Genomic DNA, 23017 nt, shown 5'->3' with positions numbered 1-23017 from the left:
TGTGACTATCGGGCTGCCGCAACACGGCTGCTTGCGATCAGTCCACTCAGACTTTTGCCTTGTTACCTTCAATGCTTTCATTCATGTTGGATTTTTGCTTGCAGGAAGGAGTGAATATGTTTAACAGTTGAATGCTATACCTCAGATGGATCGTTAAAAAAAAAAAAAAGATTATTTAGAATGTCTATGTCTATAAAGGCAAAAATTAGGTACACAATTCAGAGACTGCATTGTTCGGAGTCAGCGCTCGAATTAAAAAAAAGTCGTCTTTGGACAATCTAGGAAGTTACTATGCTACTTTATATGATTTCTCACTTTGTGAAAATATTTAAATTTGTCGAGATTTCTCGTGGAGAAGGACCCAAATTAAGTGAATGGTTAAAAACAAAAGCAGTTTAATTTAAAAAAAAAACAAACAAAAAAAAACAACCAAAAAGGCAAACAAGCTTCTTGGAAAATCAAAAACACTGTTGTACAAAACAACGAGAATCAAAGTATCAGACCGAACATGAGGAAAACAGAACTTGATTTGGACTGCAGACAAACAAAAACTACTTGACACGGACAAAAGAGCTGCCGAGGAAACGTTGAACTAAATACAAACAAACTGACGAGGCAACGAGGAACATCTGGACCAGGTGCACCTGATTGGCCAGCGCAGGTGGACACGATATGCTAATGAGCCAGACAAAGCAACAAGAAAAACAACCAACGTAATTCGGAGTCAAAAACCAAAATCACAACGACAGACCATGACAAAAATTGCTGTGACAATTTATGATGCGATCAGGACAGACTCGACTTTGCGTCACTTTCGTTGCTCTGGCAGAGTTGAACGAAGTTCCTCTAGTTGCCTCAGGCTGCATCAGCATGAGAGCATCAATAAATGTGTGACGAGAAATGCGTGCTCATCTTCTACTGTCTGTTCAAACAACAACTGCTATTTTCCACTCCAATTCGATGTGCATTTAGTTGAATTTTCGCTATTAATTTATCTGAGTTTTGTATGTATGCGCCATCCATGACGTAGGAATCACGACCAGCTGGTTGAAATCTCTACATTTGAATTTGTTGCCCACATGGAATAACTCTGCTTTGGGTGTGTGGCTCATCTGATAAGTTTTACTATTAATGAATATTGTAGCTGCTGTGAAGTACGTTCACCTTTTATGGGCATCCGACTTCCTCGTGAGCTCATGGCTCATTTTCTATACATTCCTCAATCCTCGTCACTCCCATCTCATGGCAAGCCGACAGGAATGCGTCAAATACCAGACTGATGACTTTTGCTCTTTAACAAGATCATAGACGAGGTACGCAGGCACTTCACCCAAACTTTTGCTCTTGTTTGTCTCGATGGAAACAGCCCACTGCGGTCAATGGCTGCTCTCAGCTGCTTTAAACTTTGACCCTGTGGATTCCCGCATGAGCGGGCTGAGCCTCAGGCGGTGCCGATGTTGCGCTTTCTAATTCGGTACCAATTTGCTGGAAACTCAGAGGAATGTCATCAGTGATTCATGACATATTTTGGTGTCCTGTGAGTTTTGTTTTGTGGTTGTGGAAGAGCACAACCAGTTGACGTTTAAAACGTGCGTAGAGCAATTCTTGCAAAGATTTAAAAAAAAAATTTTTTTTTTTATTTGACCTTCCACAGTTTCTGCAATTAGCAATATGCACACTGACAAGAATGAGGGAGTTGTTCTTACGACCGAAAATCTGCTTCCGATTCACGTGCGACTCGAATAAAGTTAATGAATGCAAATGCAGCGCATTTTTCCAAAGCCCAACTCAAAGATGAAATACTTTTTCTTTGTACATAAAGCACTTCTCCTTTGTCGAGATAATCTATTGACGTCACAAGTGTGGCAAATGAAGAATCATCATGAGCCTTCAGATCATCACAGTAAAAGCAGCTTTTTAAGTGAGCAGCCTGAGGCACGCTGAGTTTGAGTGGCCTTTTCTTGCGGACAGCCTAAGGCACACCTGTGCAATAATCATGCTATATAATCAGCATCTTAATACGCCTGCGAGGTAGAGATTTGTCAATGATATTTGAAAGAAACACACCTTCTGCGTACCTAAAAAAAAAAAAATTAAGTTCCGCTGATGCTAACTGGCAGCAACACCAAAAGTATCGCTTACCAATTTTCAAGAAGATAAGATGGCAGCCATCAACTTCATCAACATCAACTTGTTTGGCTTTCCCTCCCACTTGTCGCTTTTCCTTTGCCACCGTCTTGTCCTCCCCATTTGTGACGGTCTTATTTTAGGTGTGGCAATTGTCTCAAAGAACACACTGCTTCTAACTTTCTCTGTAACTTTTTTTCATGTGTAGGACAAACTTCACTGAGCGCGAAATTTTGAGGCCGGCTCCTATTTGTGATCTTAGTAAATCTGGCCCGGAGATTCATTCCATTTTTCATAACTTAAAGCATTCAGGGAGCAAATAAATGCTGAGCTTGGAAACGTTTTTTGAGAGCAGTTGACTCATTGGGAAGCATTTGTTTTAAAAAAACAAACAAACAATCAAAGCACCTCCCTCATCGACAATAAACACAAGCGGTCCTTTTCGATGAGGTATTTCTAAACAATTGTAAAATGGCTCTCACTCTGATGGGAACTCCCAAAAGTCACTGTGATGATGTCACCTCGATGATGTCACCGTTGACTGAAGCGCTATATAAATATTTTGAAGATCCCCTTTTACAGGGATGATGGCATCTTAACAGGCAGGCAAGTTTCAATCAAATGGAAATTATCGGTCACAAAACTCACAAAAGACGACAGAGCATAATTTCAAATTTAAATTTAAAGCAAATGCAAAGTACACAAATGACCACTGATATTCCCCGTTTTGTATGCTTTGAAAGGACAACATCACTGTTGGAACCGGTTCAGATTGAATTTACTTTTGTAGTCCGACTGGATTTGGCTTTTAGGGTTGATGCATGTGGGGGATTTCTTTCTCTGGATGATAACGAGTCATCCTCCTCTTATTGGTTTTAAAAGCCTCAAAGTGTGTGTGTGTGTGTGTGAGAGTAATGTCAGTCATTTGCAAATGTGGTTTTGCTGTTTCCTGAGAGGAAATCTCGCGGCCGAGACCAATCAAACGCTCCAAAGGCTGCGATGACAATTACATCTGTCAAGGGAGCGGATTCAGATCCGATTTTTGGGGGGAACAACTTGGTCATTGCTGGGCAATAACCTGACAGAGGCCCTCCTCGCCAGGTTCCCTCGCTGGGAATCCCATCATGCATCACTGGGGAGAGTTTTGCTTCACTGTCTTTTGTTGACCTTTTCTAAGTTAGTTTCTAACCCTCTTACTTTTTTGTGTGTCAGACCCAACGTGTGTGGTTCTCGCTTCCATTCCTACTGCTGCCCCGGTTGGAAGACTCTGCCAGGCGGGAACCAGTGTATTGTTCGTAAGTTCCACCATCCTTTCGTCTTCGTCGCTGTTATCAAACCCGTCGGAGAAAATAACTGTTGCTGCTTTAGCTGCTGTTTCAAACGACACGCCCTTTCTCCTTTGACCTCACAGCAATTTGCAGGAACTCCTGCGGTGACGGCTTCTGTTCCAGACCCAACATGTGCACCTGTTCAAACGGGCAGCTCTCTTCCAGCTGTGGGGCAGGAGGAGGAGGTGAGTTGGCATAGCACCTATCACAAAAACAACAACTCATCCAATCGTGCACATTTTTTTTTTTTACTGTACTTTTCAGTCTTTTATTGATTTCATATGCGTACACACAATCCAATCCTGGAGTCTGCTCAATGCTCAATTTGTTCCGATTTCAAAACAAATTTTCCCATCATTAATATCTCCGCGAAGGGATTTTTCATCACGCAACTCAAACTGGCCCAGCTACTTCTAAAATAACGTTCTTTCCAACGTGACATTTTTATTTCCCACCGGCCTCATCACTCTTATCGCGTGTGCAGAGTTACACATGGAGTCTGTCTCTCGCCAGCACTTCAGTTGAGCAATCTCTGGTTGCCTTGACCTATTTAAGGAGGAGTCCATGTATGTGGTGAGGTGCGTAAAGTCCAAATCGTCTGAGGGGAATTCAAGTTTAGCGTAATGGTGAAATGAGAAGGGTGTTAGCAGCAAATATTTGAAGGCCACTTTGGGAGCACGTAAAGTATGCGTGGATGTGCGCGTTAAGTGGCGTGCAATGGGTCTCGCCTCACTGCTTCAGTTAGGCCAAAATCAGCTCATCAGTCATGCGTGGCCTCTTGCCAGACCCTTTGCACATGCTTCCATTCCGTGTGAGGCGCGCAAACGCCTAACTTGCTCAATTTCACTCACGGATGTGCGTTGAATCTTATATGACATGAATTTCAAACACGGAAACACGGCCGGAGCGGGCACACGTGGAAAGATGCGTTCAAGGTGATGTCCCCTGAAGAGGAAGAGGAAGGGGCGGGGCCAGCCTCTGACCTGAACAGCAGGATGCTCACTGCAGCGTCAGCGTTTTGGCAGGAGCTATGAAGTCATGTTCCACAGTGGGTCAAAGGTCACCAAAAGATAAGTTAAAGCTTAGCGAGCTTTGGCGTGCTTCACTGAAGTGTCGCTCACTCACGCACACTGCGAGTCCTCGCCGTGCCCCTGCTGTGATTTATCGAGCGATTTCATTGGCTTGCGGGGGAAACGTCGCGAAGATGGGAGGCAATTTCATGTGACTGCGGTCGTGGTCTGTGTATCATGGTGTCATTACGTTCGCAAGCCTCTGAAGCAGTTCGAATGATAGTCAACGGTCAGGCCGGAGAGAATGTTTGTTCATTCATCCACTGGAACGTTTGTGAGCGGATACAAAGGCCAAGAGTTGAATTTTGATGACCCAAACATAACTTTATATCACGCTGGCATAGCAAAGAAAACTGGGCCGACCTCTTAAAAGCATGAAGCTGGAAACAAAGAATTCAAATTGAGACTCGTGGCCAGGGTGGTGCTTCACATAGCTGACTTGTGTGACGTTGGAGTCGGGATCACTTCCCAAAAGTGGAATGGAATGCTTATGAATGGTCAAGCGAGAAAGGAAAATTAGAATTCAAAACCATCCCTGAACTTGTTGCTATGGCAACCAGAATGTACAGTTGATGCGCCTCACTAAGACATTGCTATACTTGCTAAACAAACGAGCTGTTAATTTTTTTTTTTTTTTTTTTTTTTAGAATTAGAATTAGAAATCCCTTTATTGTCATTTGTTCACTTGCAGTAGTTTTTGACCAATTGGATCTTTTCTTTTTTCATGACGTTTTGCTTGAAGCTATGCAAAGGGGATTTTCATTTTTCGGCGGTGTCATTAGTAAACATCGTTCTCTTAAAAGTGCAACAGCCCAAGCCGATGTTTGGATAAAATACATCATTTCAAAGGGTAATTTAGCGCAATTAACGCGGTTCCAATTGACTTGACCTTTATTATCCACAGTCCCAATTTTGCAAACTGGTTTACTGAGTCTCAGATAATTAAACTTGCCAATTGAGGTTTAAAGAAAACTGAAGCCCATTGAGGGAGTTTCAACAGAAAACACACAGCCTTTTTTTTTTTTTTTTTTTTTTTTTTTTAAACAAAACAGTTGAAGCTGTGTGCACGAGTCAACATACTGATAACCTTGGAGCTATGCGTCAGTTCCCAGAATGTATGTCGCCCTGACAGAGGAGGGTGCCAAGCAGCTGCGCTAAAGAACGTCGAGGGTCACCTTTTGTTGCCTCATAACCGTTATTAAAAAAAATCATTACCGCCAACATTTTTGCCCTGATGTTGAGAAACAGCTGTCATCGGTCTAACAAGCTTCTGTAGACCTTTGAAAATTGGCAGCTGCGGAAAGCACAGAAAGACCTTTTCGAATTGGAAGTTGGAATGAGTTGTGTGTTAAGATACGGAACAAAAATGATTGATTGCAAGGAAAATTGAGGACATGTTCAAATTTGTGTAAGATTTAGGCACCAGACATCCTTTATCTGTTCCGCTTCTTCTTACGAGGGTCACCAGCATGCTGGAGCCTATCCCAGCTGTTTTTGAGCAGTAGGCCAGGTAGACCCTGAACTGGTTGGCAGCCAATCGCAGGGCACTCAAAGACAAACAACCACCAACGCTCACAAACACAACCAGGGGCAATTCAGAGTACAATGCATGCTTTTGGAATGTGGGAAGAAACCGAAGCACTTGAAGAAATGCCACCCAGGCACGGAGAGAACATGCAAACTCCAAACCGGAATCGAACCCACGACCTCTGCATTGTATTAGATTCAGTTTCTTCCACTAGATGGAGAAATGTGTTTTGTGTTATGGAACATGCATGACCCAAATCTGTGCATATGTTGGAATAAGCCGTATTCTATCACTAACACATGCATAATGACACATTCTTAAGCATGCTCTGCTCGAATCGCCATAAACTGAGGGAACCACGTATTACAGTCATCATGCTACTTTTGGAATCTTACTTAACAACACGGTTTGGTTGGTCGTCTGCGGGATTGAATTAGGTTTTAGACTTTTATGTTTTTCCGTACGAGTGTTTTTTTTTATCTGTTATGACACACAATGTCAACACAAATGAAAAACAAAAAAAACAGCTTTGACAAGAGTCCGCTTTGGGTCAAGACAAGACTAACGTGTCCTACGATGTGACAAAAATTGGACAACATTCATCGTTTTAATCTATGTCGTCGCAATCTGAAAATGGAGTTTGCCTCGTCACCGCGCTCTCTGTGGGTTGAGCTAATCACAACTCGGCACAGCAATAAAGCTCCCTAGTTTTCCATCACACTCAAAACACACACACACACACACAGGCATGGACTTCCTGTGTTTCGCAGCCTCTCGTAAAAAGCACCCAGATGTGAGCAGCTGAGCGACAACGCTAGCTGTAAGACAGAGGTGCATTGTGGTGGCTCCACAGAAAACGCATGCACATCCCCCAACAGCCACTCGCTGTGCACGTGCAACTTTCCAGGCTCGGGTCATTGGGGTGAACCGTCTCTCTCCCTCTCTCTCTCTCTCACGCACACACACACACTCTCTCTCTCTCTCTCTCTCTCTCTCTCTCTCTCTCTCTCACTCTCTCTCTCTCTCTCTCTCTCTCTCTCTCTCTCTCTCTCGTTCTCAACCTGCAGCCGATGCCATGGCACGGGGAGGAGGTGCAAGGCGATGTTAGCCAGTGAGATCATCTTCTCCTGTCGCCAAAAGAGCGTGTTTGCTTCTCGCCTCTCCTCTTTGACACCCCCCGCCCCCCCACTCCCATGCAGCTCCCGTGACAAAGAAAATATGACAAACGCTCCGATCAGGCCGCGACTGGGTCTTTGAGTTTGAGGTGCGCTTTGCAGTTGGAGCAATCTGCGAGAATTTTTGGCCCAATTTTTTATGTTGTGCAAGCATGCTCCATGTTGGACATCTTTGGCCCGAGTCAAGTCGCAAGACCTTGGACATGAATGTGTCCACCGTGGCTGATGTTCCTACCCAGAGAGGAAAACTTGACCGGTTTCCTTTGAGATGATCGAACTCAACCACAGAGAGAAAGACAATTGCACACTCAACTAAAAAGCCTCCTCCTCCCTAAAAGGGCTTCGTTGACAAAAGAATCACACTTTTGCACACTAGACTGAAATGTGCAGAAAGTTTTGAATTCGTGGTTCCGGTCTGGTCTGATGAATGGGTGGCTCCAAATACACTCTCACTGGACCAACGGGGGGGTGGGAGGTGATGCCCGGCCATTTCCCCTCTGCTGCTGCAAGGCCTCCGCATGCCAGAAATGGTAAAGCTGGAGACATAAACAGATGGTGGAAAAAAGAGGAGAGAAAGAGGAAATTAATGTTGAGCTTGCGATTAGGGTTTCCAAAGCATGGGGGTGAATGCAGGAATGTGGAGCAAGAAAGGAAAACAAACACACCAGGACGAAAGGACAACCGGTCATCATCCCGTTAAGCCAACATGAAAGGAAACGGAGAAGAGCGAAGTCGCTTTGCAGCTTCTTTAAAATCCATACGATAACTCAAATGGGGAGCAGGCGTCGCCAACATTTTTGGGTTCTGAGCAATATGAAGCCACATGATAACCTATAAACCTAGGCAAATATCAGAGTAAAATAATCAGCGCAAAATTTGCTTACGCTTAATATTTTACTCTCAAATTTTACAAAAATAAAATTGACTCCCAAAATGTTCAACCGGTTAAAAAAAAAAAAAAGTGAATATCAAACTGATTGCTCTCATCACCCTTTTTATGGACCGTGCTAATTCTTTTTTTTTTTTTTTTTTCAGTTCAGTCGTGTAACGTGAGGTGCATGAATGGAGGCAGTTGTGCTGAGGACTCGTGTACGTGCACTAAAGGCTTCACGGGCAACCACTGTGGACAGCGTAAGTACAATCCATACACATTTAACACATAACAAACAGCAAATTTCATTCTGTACAAAGAAGCACCATAAAACAAGCGCACGAAATATGAAAGAAAAATGTTGATCAGCATTTCTTTATTTATTTTTTTTTTAAAGCTGTGTGTGAGAACGGCTGCCAGAACGGTGGACGCTGCATCGGGCCCAACAGATGCGCCTGCGTGTACGGCTTCACCGGGCCTCAGTGCGAGAGAGGTCAGAGTTCATCTTCATTCATGTTACAGTGGTATCTTAACTTCCAAGTGCCTCAACTTACAAGTTTTTCAAGCTTGGTTTCTTTTTTTTCGTTGTTCAAAAGAATCACTGCCCGTGTACAATTCAGTTGTATTGAACTTTTTGTGCAATTTAGGTACAATTCGTGCATAACACGACAGTAACATAATTTTTATGAACACTTAGACCCACTATGCTACTGTATTTTTATATTTTTATATTGGTCTTGATGGTGGGACTTGGGCCACCCTGTTTTTATTTTTTTTAGGCAGTACTTGTTGTAAAAGTTGTGAGAACAACCGCTCAATTTGTCCATCTTTGTGAATGTGAGTATGTTGTTTGTCCGTATGTGATCTGCGATTGGCTGGCGACCTGTCCAGGGTTCACCCCACCCACCTCTCGCCCAGACACTTTTTTTTGGAGCAAATCAGTCAGAAGATGAGTTTACTTTTGTTTTTGTTAACACTGTGAAGGAAAAAAAAAAAATCCTTTTATCTCAAGTCTTTAGCAGAGCGCGATAGCTGGGAAGGACACCAAGCACTTAAAAGATTTTGTGTTATTTTTTTTAAATCGGTGCAAGACTTTAATGTGGTTGTTGTAGTGACATTATCTGGCCAGATGTATTGTATAAATGATGGCTTGAGTGCCTGTTTAGCATTCAGGCTCCTTCTGAGGCAGATGACTTCATGACTTCAGCGCAGACAGACAGACAGACTGGCAGACAGAGGGCGTTTGTCTGCCGCGCTTTGAGTGGAAGCATGTGGCTGCGAGCGATGAAGGGAGGGACGGATGAAAAGCTACACAAGTGCAAAGCGAGAGATGTTTGGAAAGTCTCGCTAGTGATCCTCAAGTGGATTGTGGGAAGGTTGGATTGCGTCTCCATATAGAGCATGAGGCAAAAGTCAACCGCGAGCTCGGGTTGGTTGAACTGTCCTTGTCATAAAAGTCATTTTAACATGAATACAACAGAAAACGTTTTAGGGCTGGTTCCATTCCATTTAACTTTAAGAGAATTCTGCTATTGTCATCTTATCCCGTGCTAGCTTTTCTTACTTTCTTGGTGGTAAAGTCATTCTTTTGGTTTGCAGTGAGTAGCTGAATTTTTCAGTTGATTTTTACCGTAACTCAACCGGAATGGAAGAAGCAAAAAGGGAAATCACATTTTTTGATTGGCCGTCTGAAAGTTTGCGCTGCAATTCACCTGCAGAAATGCCAGCCAAAGTCGCTGTCTACTGTCATTGATAACTCATATTTCCCTGGCTTGTCTTTGCCGAAATCTCCCAATTTTCCTCACTCCATTTTCCCTTCATCTTTGTGTAAAAGCCTCCACACAGTTGCCCGGCGTTTGTTTCCCCAAGTTTAGCGCTCCTCGCCATTTGCCATCGTCTTTGCTTGCCCCGTTTTGTTTGTTATGTTTCCTCCAACTTATGTTCCCACTTCATCATCTCTACCTTTTGTGTCTTGGGCGTCCCACTTTTCCCATGAAACAGCAGGGTGTTGTTTTCTTGCAAAATACAACATTTGTGTGTCGAGTGTGTCCGAGGGAGCCTTAATGACATCTGGCGAAAAATAACGCTGCCCCCCCCCCCTCGTTGGCCAACAAGCCCACAGAACTGAGTGCGTCGCCTTGCTTAGTGAAGTGCTCGTGGACATTTCCTGATGGAAGGAAGGGGAGAAAAGAAGGAGGGAGGAAGACAGGCACAAATAAAAATGGCCTCCCCAGCTGTGTCCACAAAGCCAAGTGGAGGCAAACAACCTTCATATCGGAGGGCAAAGTTGTAAAATCTTTGCTTGTGTGTTTTTTGTTGCCAGAAGGTCCCGTTGAAAGAATTACGGTAGTTTTATTGCTAACTATTACTCTTGTTGACGTATGCAAAGTAAATACTGACCATCCATAAGATGAAGTCGACCAACACAATCTAACAAGCAATGCGCTGCAAGAGCAATGCTAATGTAAGCTTTCTAAAAATAATTAGCATCATTTGTTGGACAGAAAATTCACTCAAAGAATGCAAATTTAATTGAATGTGTGAACACTAATATTCCAGGAGCCATGTCCGCTCAGGAATTTTTGTACATTTTGTCCTTGTTTGTTTTTCAATATGGCTAATATTTTAAATCATGCGGTTTGGCAGGAATTTCTTTTCTTGTTATTCTGACATGCAAGTCTTTTATAGTTTTTTGATATATTCCAACTTCAGTTCAGACTTAAGCCCATGAAACTTTAAACGCAAGTTTTATTTTTTGGAATTATTGAGTTTTCATTACAAAAAAAAAACATCCACAAAATTATTTTCAATATACCTAGAATGAATAATATTTTTTTTTTTTAGTCTTGCATAAGTCACAGATTATTTGACTGTGACTGCAGTTTTAGTCCCTCCCCCTTTTGGGGCCCAAATGATGTTATTGCCTGTCATCAAATTCACCAATTTCCATCTCTGCCGTTACTGTATGAAACTATAAATCCGGTCATATCAACATTCCATTTATTTGAAACACATTTGACATTTTCAGTCTTTTGCACCAGATTAAACTATTTCCCCATATCGGCTGACAAATTAAAATATTCGCTTTTTGATCTTAGCGTGTGCGTGCATGCGTGTGACCCGTGAAGCATGCGCCGATCATTTCAGGGTTGAAAAGAGGGCGTCTTTCGAGGGATGTTTTCTTGCGTCTTTGTCTCGCTCCAAGTAGACTCTTCCATCTATTGAGCGTCTTTGGCTCCTACGACGCCCAAATTGCCGTCCTTGGTTCCAAATAATCACAAAAGTCTCTTGAGCGCAACAAATGATGTCAGTGTGTTACAGTAAAAAAAAATATATATTCCCATGGACCACGGAGACTATAAATTGTATGATCGTACAATCACAACAAAGACCCCAAAACGTTGCGCTCACAGGAATTCCCATAAAATCAGCGTGGCCATATTCCGTATAGAAGTACACAATTTGAATCTTTTATGTCAATATCTTTACGATGATATGCTACTAATTGCTGTTATTTACAAAAGAAAATCACAACAGTGTATGCAGTTTCACAGTGCAATAATATTTAGAAAAGCGGTGAAATTGGAATGCCGAGGCCAAATTTAAACATCTCATTTATCGCAATCAAATGTTAAAATGAGGCCGTTTTCTCAAAAGAAAAACTAAATAATGGACGCTGCTTGTTTTCATGTTGCCATATTTATGTTCCTTTGCGGCGCACCATTGTGAGGGCGCATTTTCCCCGTCCCAAAATAACCGCCAAAGCACAATTCATGGATTTTTTTTCATCTTCACGGCACAATGGCCTAGCGACTCATACAATGACTTTTCTTGTTTCAAAGTACAGTTTCCAATGAGAAAGTTGACTAGATGAACGGGTCGATAAGCATTTGAGCTGATGCATGTTTCCTGTTTGAGTTGAGCGCACCGCTGACGCCGTCTCGCATCTCAGCCTCACATCGGTACACTTCATGCAAGGAACCGAGATCTTTGCGGCCCGTTTACAACGGCTGTGATAAGAGCCAGAAACGATGCTATGCTTGGAAGAAACACACAAAGACGCACACATGTGCAAATAAACAAATGTGCGCTTGAGACTCTTTTATTTATCAGTGGGAGGAAACAAAATAATGCAATCAGACTGCAAGATGTGTGTGTGTGTGCACAGGTGTGTTCCATTACATTTGTTCTAAAACCAAATTAGCCGCTGTACAGTTTAGAATCGACTTCCGGTTTGAAAATCACATGCTTGTGCTCACAGACAGACATTTTATTCATTTGACTTATTGACCTTGTTTCTTAAAAAAAAAAAAAATCCCTCCGAATAATAATCGCTTCATTACCATGCAATCAACTCATTTGAAATTTAGCATCATTCCAATACGCCTCTCGTGGGACTTTTGCAAATGTCCGCGGCATTATTAATGAGTCTGAAATGGATTTCCCTCCCTCCCACATTTCTCTTTCCCTCCAAGTGCTTGGGTCAGTGCCCCAGCAACTCCTTTACGATCCCACAACTGGACTGCATTGCTGGGAAAGTGCTGAAGACTTTCGTTCCAGACAGAATGATTTTTTTTTTTTTCCTCACTTCAACCTTGAGACAATTTTTATCTTGCTTTGCTCCAACATTCATCAGAGCATAAGAGCCACAGGCTTTTATGAGCACTCACATTTAATATCAGCTGCTCTGCTGGCGGGCTGACTAATTGAGCCCGAGTGATCAAGGTCAAAGTTCACCAACAGATCAGCTGCCTGAAGCAAACTTTGGCTTGCTTGAGAAACTGCTTTCAGATAGTAAGTGTTAAATAAAAACCTGATGGATGTTCAAAACTGGTGCTGAGAGAAGGTCTGGAGAATATTTTGGACTAAACGAGGTCAAATTGCTTCCCCATGTTGGATTTCTCTCATGTCCTGAGATGCCTGAGCTCATGCTCCCAAGCGTCCACAGAATTTCCATACAGTACGTCCAGATGGGACCGCGTAAACGTGTCCCCGACCCACCACCACCAAACTGCATGCACAGAACGGTAAAGTCATGTGACGCATGGACGACATGTGCTGCGTTTTACTGGGTTGAAAAAACATTCTTGTGTGTTATTTAATTGGAAAGAAAGCCTTCCGTTATTTACGTTGGCTCAACACGATACGACAACTCGGACACTGTGCTTTCCCACGCACCAAAATGCCTCATTTGCTATTTCGACTTGCATACATATAAAGTTGAGATTCTTTTTTTAATCAAGGACACACATCGTTGACTTGGCTGAACTTGTTTCCTTTCCTCTTCATCATTTTATTTCACCGAGGAGGAAGCAAGTGGCTTCGTTTAAAAGAGAAATGTCCTGGAGCAAGTTATTGTCGTCATTTCCAGACGCACAAAGTTTTAGTTTCTCTTTTGGCTTCAACACCATTTAAAACAATTTATTTTCGTGTGATATGTTTTTTCTGTTGTCTGTTACCAATTTGCACATTTGCCTTTCACTGTTAAATCCACTAGTAAAAATAGTCCCCACATTTTTTTTTGTATTAAACAAATATAATAGTTCACCTCCTTGTGGGCCCCAAAATAAGAATAAAAGCAGTCTGTGTTTTTCTACGGGGTTTTTTGGAGATAAATGTGTCGTCCAATATGAGGCGTACCTTATTCGCTGAAAATGGAGACTTTGACGCTTGGCAATTTTTTTAAAAAGTGTTTAAATGAGAACAGTGGTGCAAAACTTATTTTTGTCATGGGACACTTCATCGTTATGATTTCCTTCAAAGGGCCCTTATGTCTTTGTACCCATCTAAATGTATGTTTTATTAAAATTATGAGCAATTACTTTTTGAATCATAAGCCTCTAAATTGTTGTAACGTGGTATTGCTAACAAAAAAAATCTTTCATGTCTCAGTATTGACAATTTGCAATATATATGAAATTGTCGACACATGATTTGGCTTTGCAAATCCAGGCGCGGGCCACATTTGGCCCCTGGGCTTTAAGTTTGACACCTGTGGTTTAGGAGGTTGGTATAAATTCTGAGCTTTTCCAGCAACATGACTGTCAAAAAGTGATGAGAGCTTTTCTACAAAATGGCAGACACACTGCAACGAGCTGCACAGATAATTATCTTCCGTTAAGGGCTTATGTTAAATTACTATTTTTTTTTCAAGTTCTTTAAATACACTTTTTGAATGATACAGACATATTTAAAAATGTATATTAAGAGACGGCAAGATCAACGATTAATACAAAAATAATGCACATACAACTTAAAAAGGAACGAAAATGGGACAGGGAACGTGGAACACAATAGAGTGTTGTTTTTTTGTTGTTGTTTTTTTTTTAACTGTGTTCAAATAAAAACACCACATTTGATCAAACTTTGGCAGCCATTATGCGTTCTGCCATCATGGTTTGTTTTTTGTTTTCTTCACCCTGGTTTCCATCCTTCTATTAAAAAACCATGTTTGGTTTCCCCAAGCATTACGTTTGTATTTTTTCACCACAAATCCCAATTTTAGTCACGATTCACATTATTTTTAAAGACTTTGTTTTGTTTATGTTATAAAATTCACGCTTTTGAAATGTATTCTGTGGTAATTATAACCACATGTATTTTTTTTGGGGGGTTTTATTTTTGTTCAAGGATAAGTTGACCTTGTTCCATGATATTGTATGATGAGTGTGAGACAAAAATCGTCTGTGTTTGGGCGGGGTCCAGTTACATGAAGCAGATGAGAATTGCCTGTTCATGTGAGGCGATATGACCTCGCCTAAGGAAGAAACAGACATCAGCCATCCTGATTGTATTATCGTTAGTCTCAAAGTGCTGGTCCTGTCTCTTATGCTCTCAAGCGTTGACATTTTTCCTTTGACACTCCCCATTCCACTCTTATCTCCCAGCGGAACACAACTTTAAAAAGAAAACTGTCAAACCGAAAACAGAGTCCAGCATTTCAGTGAAAGAGTGTCAAAATAGACATAGTAAGAGCGCTTTGTCGTGGAGATGCCAAAATGCAGAACGTGGCGACCTGAATCGACGAGTAACGTTCGATGGCATTATGGCGGCAGCTCTGTAACAGACGATTACCACCTCTTGCAGCTCTAGTTTTTATTTTTTTTCTTTCCATTTTCTATTTTCTGATCGTTCAAGCGCATTTTTGACCCCCTAAACATTCACGAAAACTCACCAAACTTTGCAGTCTCATCAGGCACGGCGAAAAATGTGATATTTTAACGTCGTCGTAAACGACGCAAACAAAATGGCGGTGTGCTTCTTTTTGAATTGCAGACATTCCGTTCACGTCGTTGACTTGGGGAGAAGTCAACTTTCCGCAGGCGGATCTGTTTTGTTCCGTGTTATGGGGACAAAATCCACGTTTTCCAAAACTGAGACATACGGATAATATTATAAGGCGATTTTATGATGTTTGACCTCTTTGGTATGGAAAAAAATGGAGACAAAAACTCTAAAGACTGTCTTTATGTGTGCACCTCCGATAAGCTTCAGCTTCTGCATGACCTTGAACAGGGTGAGCATGAAAGAACACGGATGGATGGCTTACATTAATAACAGCGAATCATTTTTTTTGAATGAAATCCGACTAAAGCCTCGTGACAACAGGCTCAGTGGCGTATGAAGACCTTGAGAAGATCAAAAACGAAGCTAATGGGCAGGCATGAATTCCCAAAGTGGGCTAAGACAAGACAGGTGGATGAGAAGGAAAACTTTGCAGGGGCCAATGTTGACTTTGACCCCCCCCCCGTTCTTTCCTTTCTTTCCCTCCCTCCTATATGTTTCCCACATATGTAATCACTTTTCATGTATGTAGCACCACGAGCTGCTAAGGCCAATCAGTCTGTTGCCTCCAACAGGACGCCACACTGATTTATCTCTCCATCTCATTTTGTGGCTCGCGCCGGTGCACACGGCTCTCTTTTTACACATTTCGCTAGCCAAACTGCCGACCGTGTCAATGTCGTTTCAAAATTGAGCTTGTGTTTACTCTGGCCCTCCAGTTGCGATTTCTCATTTCAGGGGAAGTCGGAGTACACTATTGAAATAAAGAGCATTTGCATTGCTAAAAAAAAAAAATACTTTGAGCCTGAGATCACTCTGCGTTTACTTCCATTGTCTCCAACGTTGAGGCAATCGTCGAACGCGTATGCACATCTGTCTGACATTTGTCTAATGGAAGCGCGTGCATCGCATGAGGCGTGTTGTCCTGACGCGAATGCACTCAAATGAAAAGTGCATTGTCCCATTGTGGCATTCAAGTTTGGAGTGACTAGTTGTCACGCGGAAATGCTTGCTGATTATTGTGTCATATCATTTCTAAGACTGTTCAGTTCCAGTTTGAATAAAATGAGTGAAAGTTGATAGTAGGACTGTTTGATTTTGCCCAAGAAAATCACGATTATTTTTTCTCAAACTCGATTTTCCAATTTCAGTGTAAAATACAAATAATGAAAAATAAAGTATTTTGAATGTCTTTTATTTAAACTTAATTTTTCTTTCATGATGAATGATAGTGAATTTAATTTAAGACACACAGAACAATCCCTTGGGATAAACAACCTTTTACTTATACAACAGACTTCAGATCTGTTCTTATACTAATAATGAAAGAAGAAAGCGCATATACCATCTGAAACGAAATCAAACATGAGAGAAAGTAGTCAGACAGTCTGTAAAAACAAGTTGCAGAGGAAACTACGGTGGCCAAAAATAAAAAATCTTAAAAATCGTTTTTTCCAGAAAATTCCGTTACAGTTCAAAATCGCTTAATCGAGTAGTCCTAGTTGATACATCCAGGCATGGCAGTGGCTAACTGCTCACCGGAGCGGCTAAGATACCAGCACCGATATTGTTCTTGTTAAGTCTTGGCCAAAGCTGCTACTGCTAAATGTTTTTTTTTTGGTTCATTTCTTGATCCAAAAGCAATTTAAAACAATGAAAGTGGGCGTTAGTTTCAACATCAATGAGTCATGCTGCTGAAACCGTGCTGTGATGCTCGGCCAAACATCAATGACTCAAACTCGGTGTCTCCTAAAATAATCCCCTCGCGCACAACCAGATGCGCTCAGTGGACTGACTCAGAGCGTTATCGTAATTCAATCAAATCCTTTTCGCTCTCGCCACAACAGATTACAGGACCGGGCCGTGTTTCACGCAGGTGAACAACCAGTTGTGTCAGGGCCAGCTCAGTGGAATCGTGTGCACCAAGACACTGTGCTGCGCCACCATTGGCCGAGCGTGGGGACACCCCTGCGAGCAGTGCCCCGCCCAGCCGCACCCGTGCAGACGAGGCTTCATCCCCAACATCCGCACCGGAGCTTGCCAAGGTCAGTGTAATGTTCCGATCATTACTCATGACGTGTCGTCAGCGCCACTCAACATCTCCAGGCCAATGTCAACAAGTCGGAGGACCGTTTACATGTACACAGCAGGCAGGATGCTTACATCCTGGGAAAACTGAAATGTTTATACGTTGCAAATCCATAGTGTCCATATCAGTGTCCCAGTTATTGTAACCGGAGCCATTTGCAAACTTGGAATTTGGACTTCATCACTCAGGGTAGGAAATATAACCCGAGACACATTTTCCCGCCCCCCCAAAAAGAATCAGTCCAATTGCAGTTTGTCTTACTTCAGTTCAGAATCTTTTGACTTTAGAGGTTCTACAGGAATGAAGCACAGACAAAGAGAAGAAAAAAATAAAATTGCCTCCTTCAGATGGAGCTTAAAGTTTTGGAAAGCCTCAGCCCGCCCAAATATCATCTTGTAGGTCAAACAGATCTTTATTTATTGCACCTAATACATGTGCTAAAATCACCGAATCACCGGCGAGCCTTGAGCGACGTCTCGCTGGAAGCGCTACAAAGCGCACGTGACCGCAAATCCAAATGGAAGGAGTTCACGCCAGGCTGTGGGCGGCGACGTGCTCGCTTTGTGTCTCGCCCAGAAGAGCCGACAGCGTTGAGTTGTGTCGTGTTCAGGTGGAGCAGAGGTTGAACGTGTTCAGGAGATTGAAAACAGCATCTTCAAGAGTCTTTGGGTTGCGAAGACTGTCGAGGGGGAAATAAATCCACTTTATGAAATGGTGTATGCGCGCCGTTGCGTTCATTTCCCAAGGAGCCCGCCTACTGACATATCAGCAATGCTGGGAAAAGTGACTCATTTTGAATTCTGGGAAAACTTTACATTTAATAAACTTGTTTCCTGTTTAAACGAGCTCGTCTTGCTGGAAGTTACGACTCATTCTGCTAACGCGTCCATTGTAAACTCTTTTAATAAACCACAACAAAATGGCCACCACTCTCTGCATATGCGTTTGATATGCTGCATTTTAGCATCTGCATTGTGCCTTTTACGTTTCGCCTTTTGTCTCTCTCGTTTGCTGTCAGATGTGGACGAGTGTCAAGCGGTGCCAGGACTTTGCGCTGGAGGTAACTGCATCAACACTGTGGGTTCCTACGAGTGCAAATGTCCCGCCGGCCACCGTCAGAGTGAAAAGAGCCACAAATGTGAAGGTCAGTCTGGTATTGTTTTTAAATTTGGAATGTTTTATAATATTCTTATGCATGGTGATGTGGAAATAATCAACAAATTATCAAAATATGCAATCCAATACAATACAACTTTTTTTATATAGCACATTTCACAACAGCTAAAGCTATAACAAAAATATAAATAATATTCTTCTTCTTTTTTTCTTAAAATGTACTCTTAAGAGTGGCTAGCACATATAATGGACAGTTTTGAGGTTCGCAGTTCAAAACCAGGCTCCAGCCTTCCTCTGTGGAGTTTGCCTGTTTTCCCCATGCTGGATTTTCTCTGGCTTCCTCAGTCACAAATTAAAACAAACAAACAAAGAAACAAAAGAAAACAAAAAAAACACATGCATGTTAGGTCATTCGATAGAATGCACTTGAGTTGATCAAGAAGTTAAAAACAGAAACTATTTTTCTGTGTGCTGTCAAGAACCCACATGGAAATCTTGCCTTTACATAGATATCTGGATAGCTACATAGCTAGCTAGCTAGCTAGCTAGTTAGCTAGCTAGGTCGATTGATCGATCGATCAAGGTTTCCCACAATCGAGTAGTTGACAAAACAAAAGGAGAATTGTGGCAGTCTGCAAAGAGCTTCATGGTCTGAGTGGAAACAATCATCATGGGTCCTTTTGGGTCAGCTCGCCATGTTCGGACAAGCCGAGAGCCTGCTTGAGGTTTTGAGGCAATTTAGATAAAGTGCAGTTAAGATGTAAGATGTGGGTGTCTGATTGTTTTTGGCTCGACGTGGCACCTGCTTTTTATGGTCGGCTTTTACTTGAGTTGAGTGTGCGCTTAACTGTTTTTTTTCCAGCCGTTTTTTCCCCTTCGTAAGTTCAGAGTTTGGCTGCCAACCAGCGGTTGCTTTCTGAGCTCTTTGAGCATGTTTAAGTTACACACGATCTGCCAGGTTGTGGTGGAGGTTGAGGAGAACCCAAAGGCAGGGAAGCGAAGATTGGGTAACTTATTATTATAACTTATTTAATTGAAAATAAAAAGGCAAACAAGGCACTGGGAAAATCCAAAAATACATAAGTACAAAATAACAGCAATCAAGAAATAAGACACGCTGACAAGCAAATAATAGAAATATAGTGTGAATATTTATATAAAAAATTATTAGCCTACAAACAGATGAGAATACAATCTTTTGACATGAAAGTCTCCAAACAAAGAAATAAAACAAGCTGTAAATTTAATTCAAATTTCAGCTGAATACTCTCAAAGTCACCTTTGGTGTTTGGAATGTTCGATTTTTGTTTTACAGAATACGTTTTTTTGGCATCAGTTTGTATCAAAGTTAGTATCAGATCTGACTCAAAATAAATGTCTGAGATCTCAGATAAATACCCATCCATCCATTATCTGAGCCACTTTTGCTCACGAGGGTCGCGGGCGTGCTGGAGCCTCCCGCAGCTGACGTAGTGCAGAATTCAGGGTCCACCCTGAACTGGTTGCCAGCCAGTCGCAGCTCAGATAAATAAAATCCGCAAAAAGGAAAATCTTTTAGATTGTCCTACCACCCTCCAGGGAAATAAGTGGCCATGGAAATTCAAACATCTCTCACTGACATCCCTCGTGGCATCCAATCCAATCCACAGAGCGCAGTTCGACCCTTAAAAAATCTATCAGTCCCTCAAAAAATAACATCTTGCACAAAACGTGCAAGTTTACTCAATTTAAAAAAAAAAAAGTTTCTACTTCAGTACAAAATAATCTTAGAATAATCGACTGCAGTCGTGCGGGAACAGACTTTATCTCAAATGTTCTCACAAATTTGGAAGTGTGTGAAGAATTGAGATCTTGGTTGAACGAAAGAGTCGAGTTCATGTCTTGGTGGCTTCATTAATTACGTAGAAGGTTTGCCTCAGCGCTTTTGCCAATTTCGTGTGGTTTACAGTAAAAGGCACCGACAAACAGTTGCTAAGGGAAAACACACACACGCAAGTCGTATGAAACGCGTAACGATGCCCCACAGCGGTGCAGTAATTGCACACGCATATAAATAAGTGGCACACATCATAAAAACGGGATACGGCTGAGAATTTCATTTTGGGTTTCCCCGCATGAAGCAAAATGAAGCGCGGCCCAAAGTGAATAATCGTCAAGCAATGTGGCGTCATAAAGCATAGCGCACCGAGGTGGGCCCCCTCGCCACTGTGCTTTGGTGCTCGCAGAGGTCGTTGCCGTTTCATTTGGACTTTATTGACTTCTTCTCTCGCATTATGTGGAGCTAGAATTGAATTAGCAGCTGGATATTGCAAGAGCTTTGTGTTTGTAGCGCGAATCCCTCTTGAAGAATAAAGACATAATTGCTCAGGTGACATCATGCACTGATCCTTGATTTGAATTAGTGAGCAATTATTTGCTTGGGTTTATGTTGGTGGAAATGAGAAGGCTTGGCATTTTCATCTGAGTTGATGAATTCTTCAAAAGTGATATCAATTTAAGAGAGACACACAATATGGTGACATCGTTCCATAAAAGCAACCCCGAAATCACAGGGCACTTACAGACAATTAGCGAGGTCAGAGCCTGGATTTGAACTCATGAGCTCAGAACTGTGATGTAAATGTGAACTAGTCCGCCACTATAAACTGCGTTGAGTTTTATTATTCAATAGATTTTTTATTTTTGTTTTGGTGGTTGTGTAGATGTGCACTACAAATCCAATTTGAATTAAAATAAATAAATAAATATTTTTTATTACACTCTGCTTATCAATGTAATATTTTATTTGTGGCTTGGTTGTTGAAATTTGTGTTTTTAATTAATATACTGAAATAAACATTTTTATTTTTCATTTTTGTATCATCCAAATCTGCCTCATCAATCTCAACTACTGTTTACATTTCAGAATGCCCAATTTACAATCCAAATTGTTAGCCGCATAGCAAAATTGCCAAGCTATATCTAAAGAATTTCGGAAAACAAGAAAAAAGAAAAAGAAAATTTCAACCCTTGTGAATTTCCACAATTAAGAATTTACAACATGAAAAAGATTTTTTTTCAAATGCTGTCCTAACACAAAGTTCACGATGAGCTCGGCGTATGCTAATAGACTAACGAAGCCCACATTTGCGTTTCAGACGTTGATGAATGCAGCACCCTGGCCGGCGTGTGCGACGGTGGCGAGTGCACCAACACGGCGGGTAGTTACGTGTGCACCTGCCCACGCGGTTACATCTCCAGCACCGATGGCTCCAGATGTGTGGGTGAGTGTCACCAAATGTCACCACATTCCCGAACGTTGAGTCAGATTGGCTGCAGACACACAAACACACTTTTTGTATACTACAACATTCATTGACACACGGTGAGACACAAATACTCCGCACCCCATAAAACATGAGCAGGTGTTAATGTATTATTCATGTCAATCAAAGCAAACACAGTCAGGTAGTAACCTAGAACATTAAGTTCAGGCTTGAAAATGCGGCGTGAGTTTCATGCCATGCAAAACTGCTCACCATACGAGAAAATGTTTGTTTGTTTTTGCATTGTCAGATGCAAACGTTATTGCAAGGGCTTGCGAAGCCTTTTTATTTCCTTTTAACTCATTCAATCCATTAGACGTATATTTACATTTTCCAAATTGTAGTCCCCTGCCTCCCGAAGACGTATTTATACGTCATAGCCTTTTTTTTTTTTTTCTTTTTTTTTGGGCGTCATAGCGCCATGTTTTTATCTTTAGAACACAATATTCTGTAGGCCTTACAAAATCAGTCAAAATCCAGAAAAAAAACCCGCTGTGATTCTGGGGTTTCAATGAGTTAATAAGATCTTTGATCAGGTCAAACTGTTAACAGAAGTGAGAAAAATAAACAACATATTTGTTCTATTTGTATTCAGCACCTTTCTCCAGACCAAAGTGTATTTTCTTCCTTTGCGCTTGCACCGCCAGTTTTGCCTAAAAGTATTATGTGAAGTATATTTCCAGTTTTAAAAAGGACTCAGACCCAAGGCCATTACCGCCCGCACGTTTCAGTTTTCGCACGATATGTTAATCATCCGCCTCAACAAGAACGACATGTAGCTGATGCATGAGCTTGATGTCATGCAAGTCTCCTTTAAACGTTGAGATTTACGCCACTTAAAGTGAAAACATGTTGACGAGGACTGGGAATCAAAAACAATTTTATAATACCACTCATTTTGACTGGAGCCAGAGATGGAATAATTTGAAGTATAAACATCGGCCCGATTATGCAAATGTTAGATCCATTGTGCGAAATCTTTTGACAAGATGTCGTGCGGTGTCTGCAGTCGTTTGTTCCCATGCAACAAAAAATGTTCGTCATCTGCCAGGCCTGAGGTCAACTCCCATGTGCAGGCTCATCTTTCTCACCCATACCAAACATTAAAAATGTGATCTTTGCAT

General features: G+C 41.7%; 1 protein-coding gene across 1 annotated transcript in view; it reads left to right on the top strand.

Moving 5' to 3' along the window:
* fbn3 (fibrillin 3) overlaps window positions 1-23017 on the top strand; it is a 56702-nt gene that overhangs the window by 6000 nt on the left and 27685 nt on the right. The window contains exons 3-9 of the mRNA XM_088312889.1: window positions 3340-3422; window positions 3539-3640; window positions 8264-8359; window positions 8497-8592; window positions 17231-17428; window positions 18491-18616; window positions 21726-21851. Of these exons, the coding sequence (XP_088169015.1) occupies window positions 3340-3422; window positions 3539-3640; window positions 8264-8359; window positions 8497-8592; window positions 17231-17428; window positions 18491-18616; window positions 21726-21851 (827 nt within the window). The remainder of the gene's footprint in view (window positions 1-3339; window positions 3423-3538; window positions 3641-8263; window positions 8360-8496; window positions 8593-17230; window positions 17429-18490; window positions 18617-21725; window positions 21852-23017) is intronic.

Source organism: Idiotropiscis lumnitzeri, chromosome 13 (genome assembly GCF_059441095.1).
Source record: "Idiotropiscis lumnitzeri isolate Australia: NSW breed Sydney's pygmy pipehorse chromosome 13, RoL_Ilum_1.0, whole genome shotgun sequence".
NCBI classification, from domain to species: domain Eukaryota; kingdom Metazoa; phylum Chordata; class Actinopteri; order Syngnathiformes; family Syngnathidae; genus Idiotropiscis; species Idiotropiscis lumnitzeri.
This window is presented reverse-complemented; position numbering and strand designations above follow the sequence as displayed.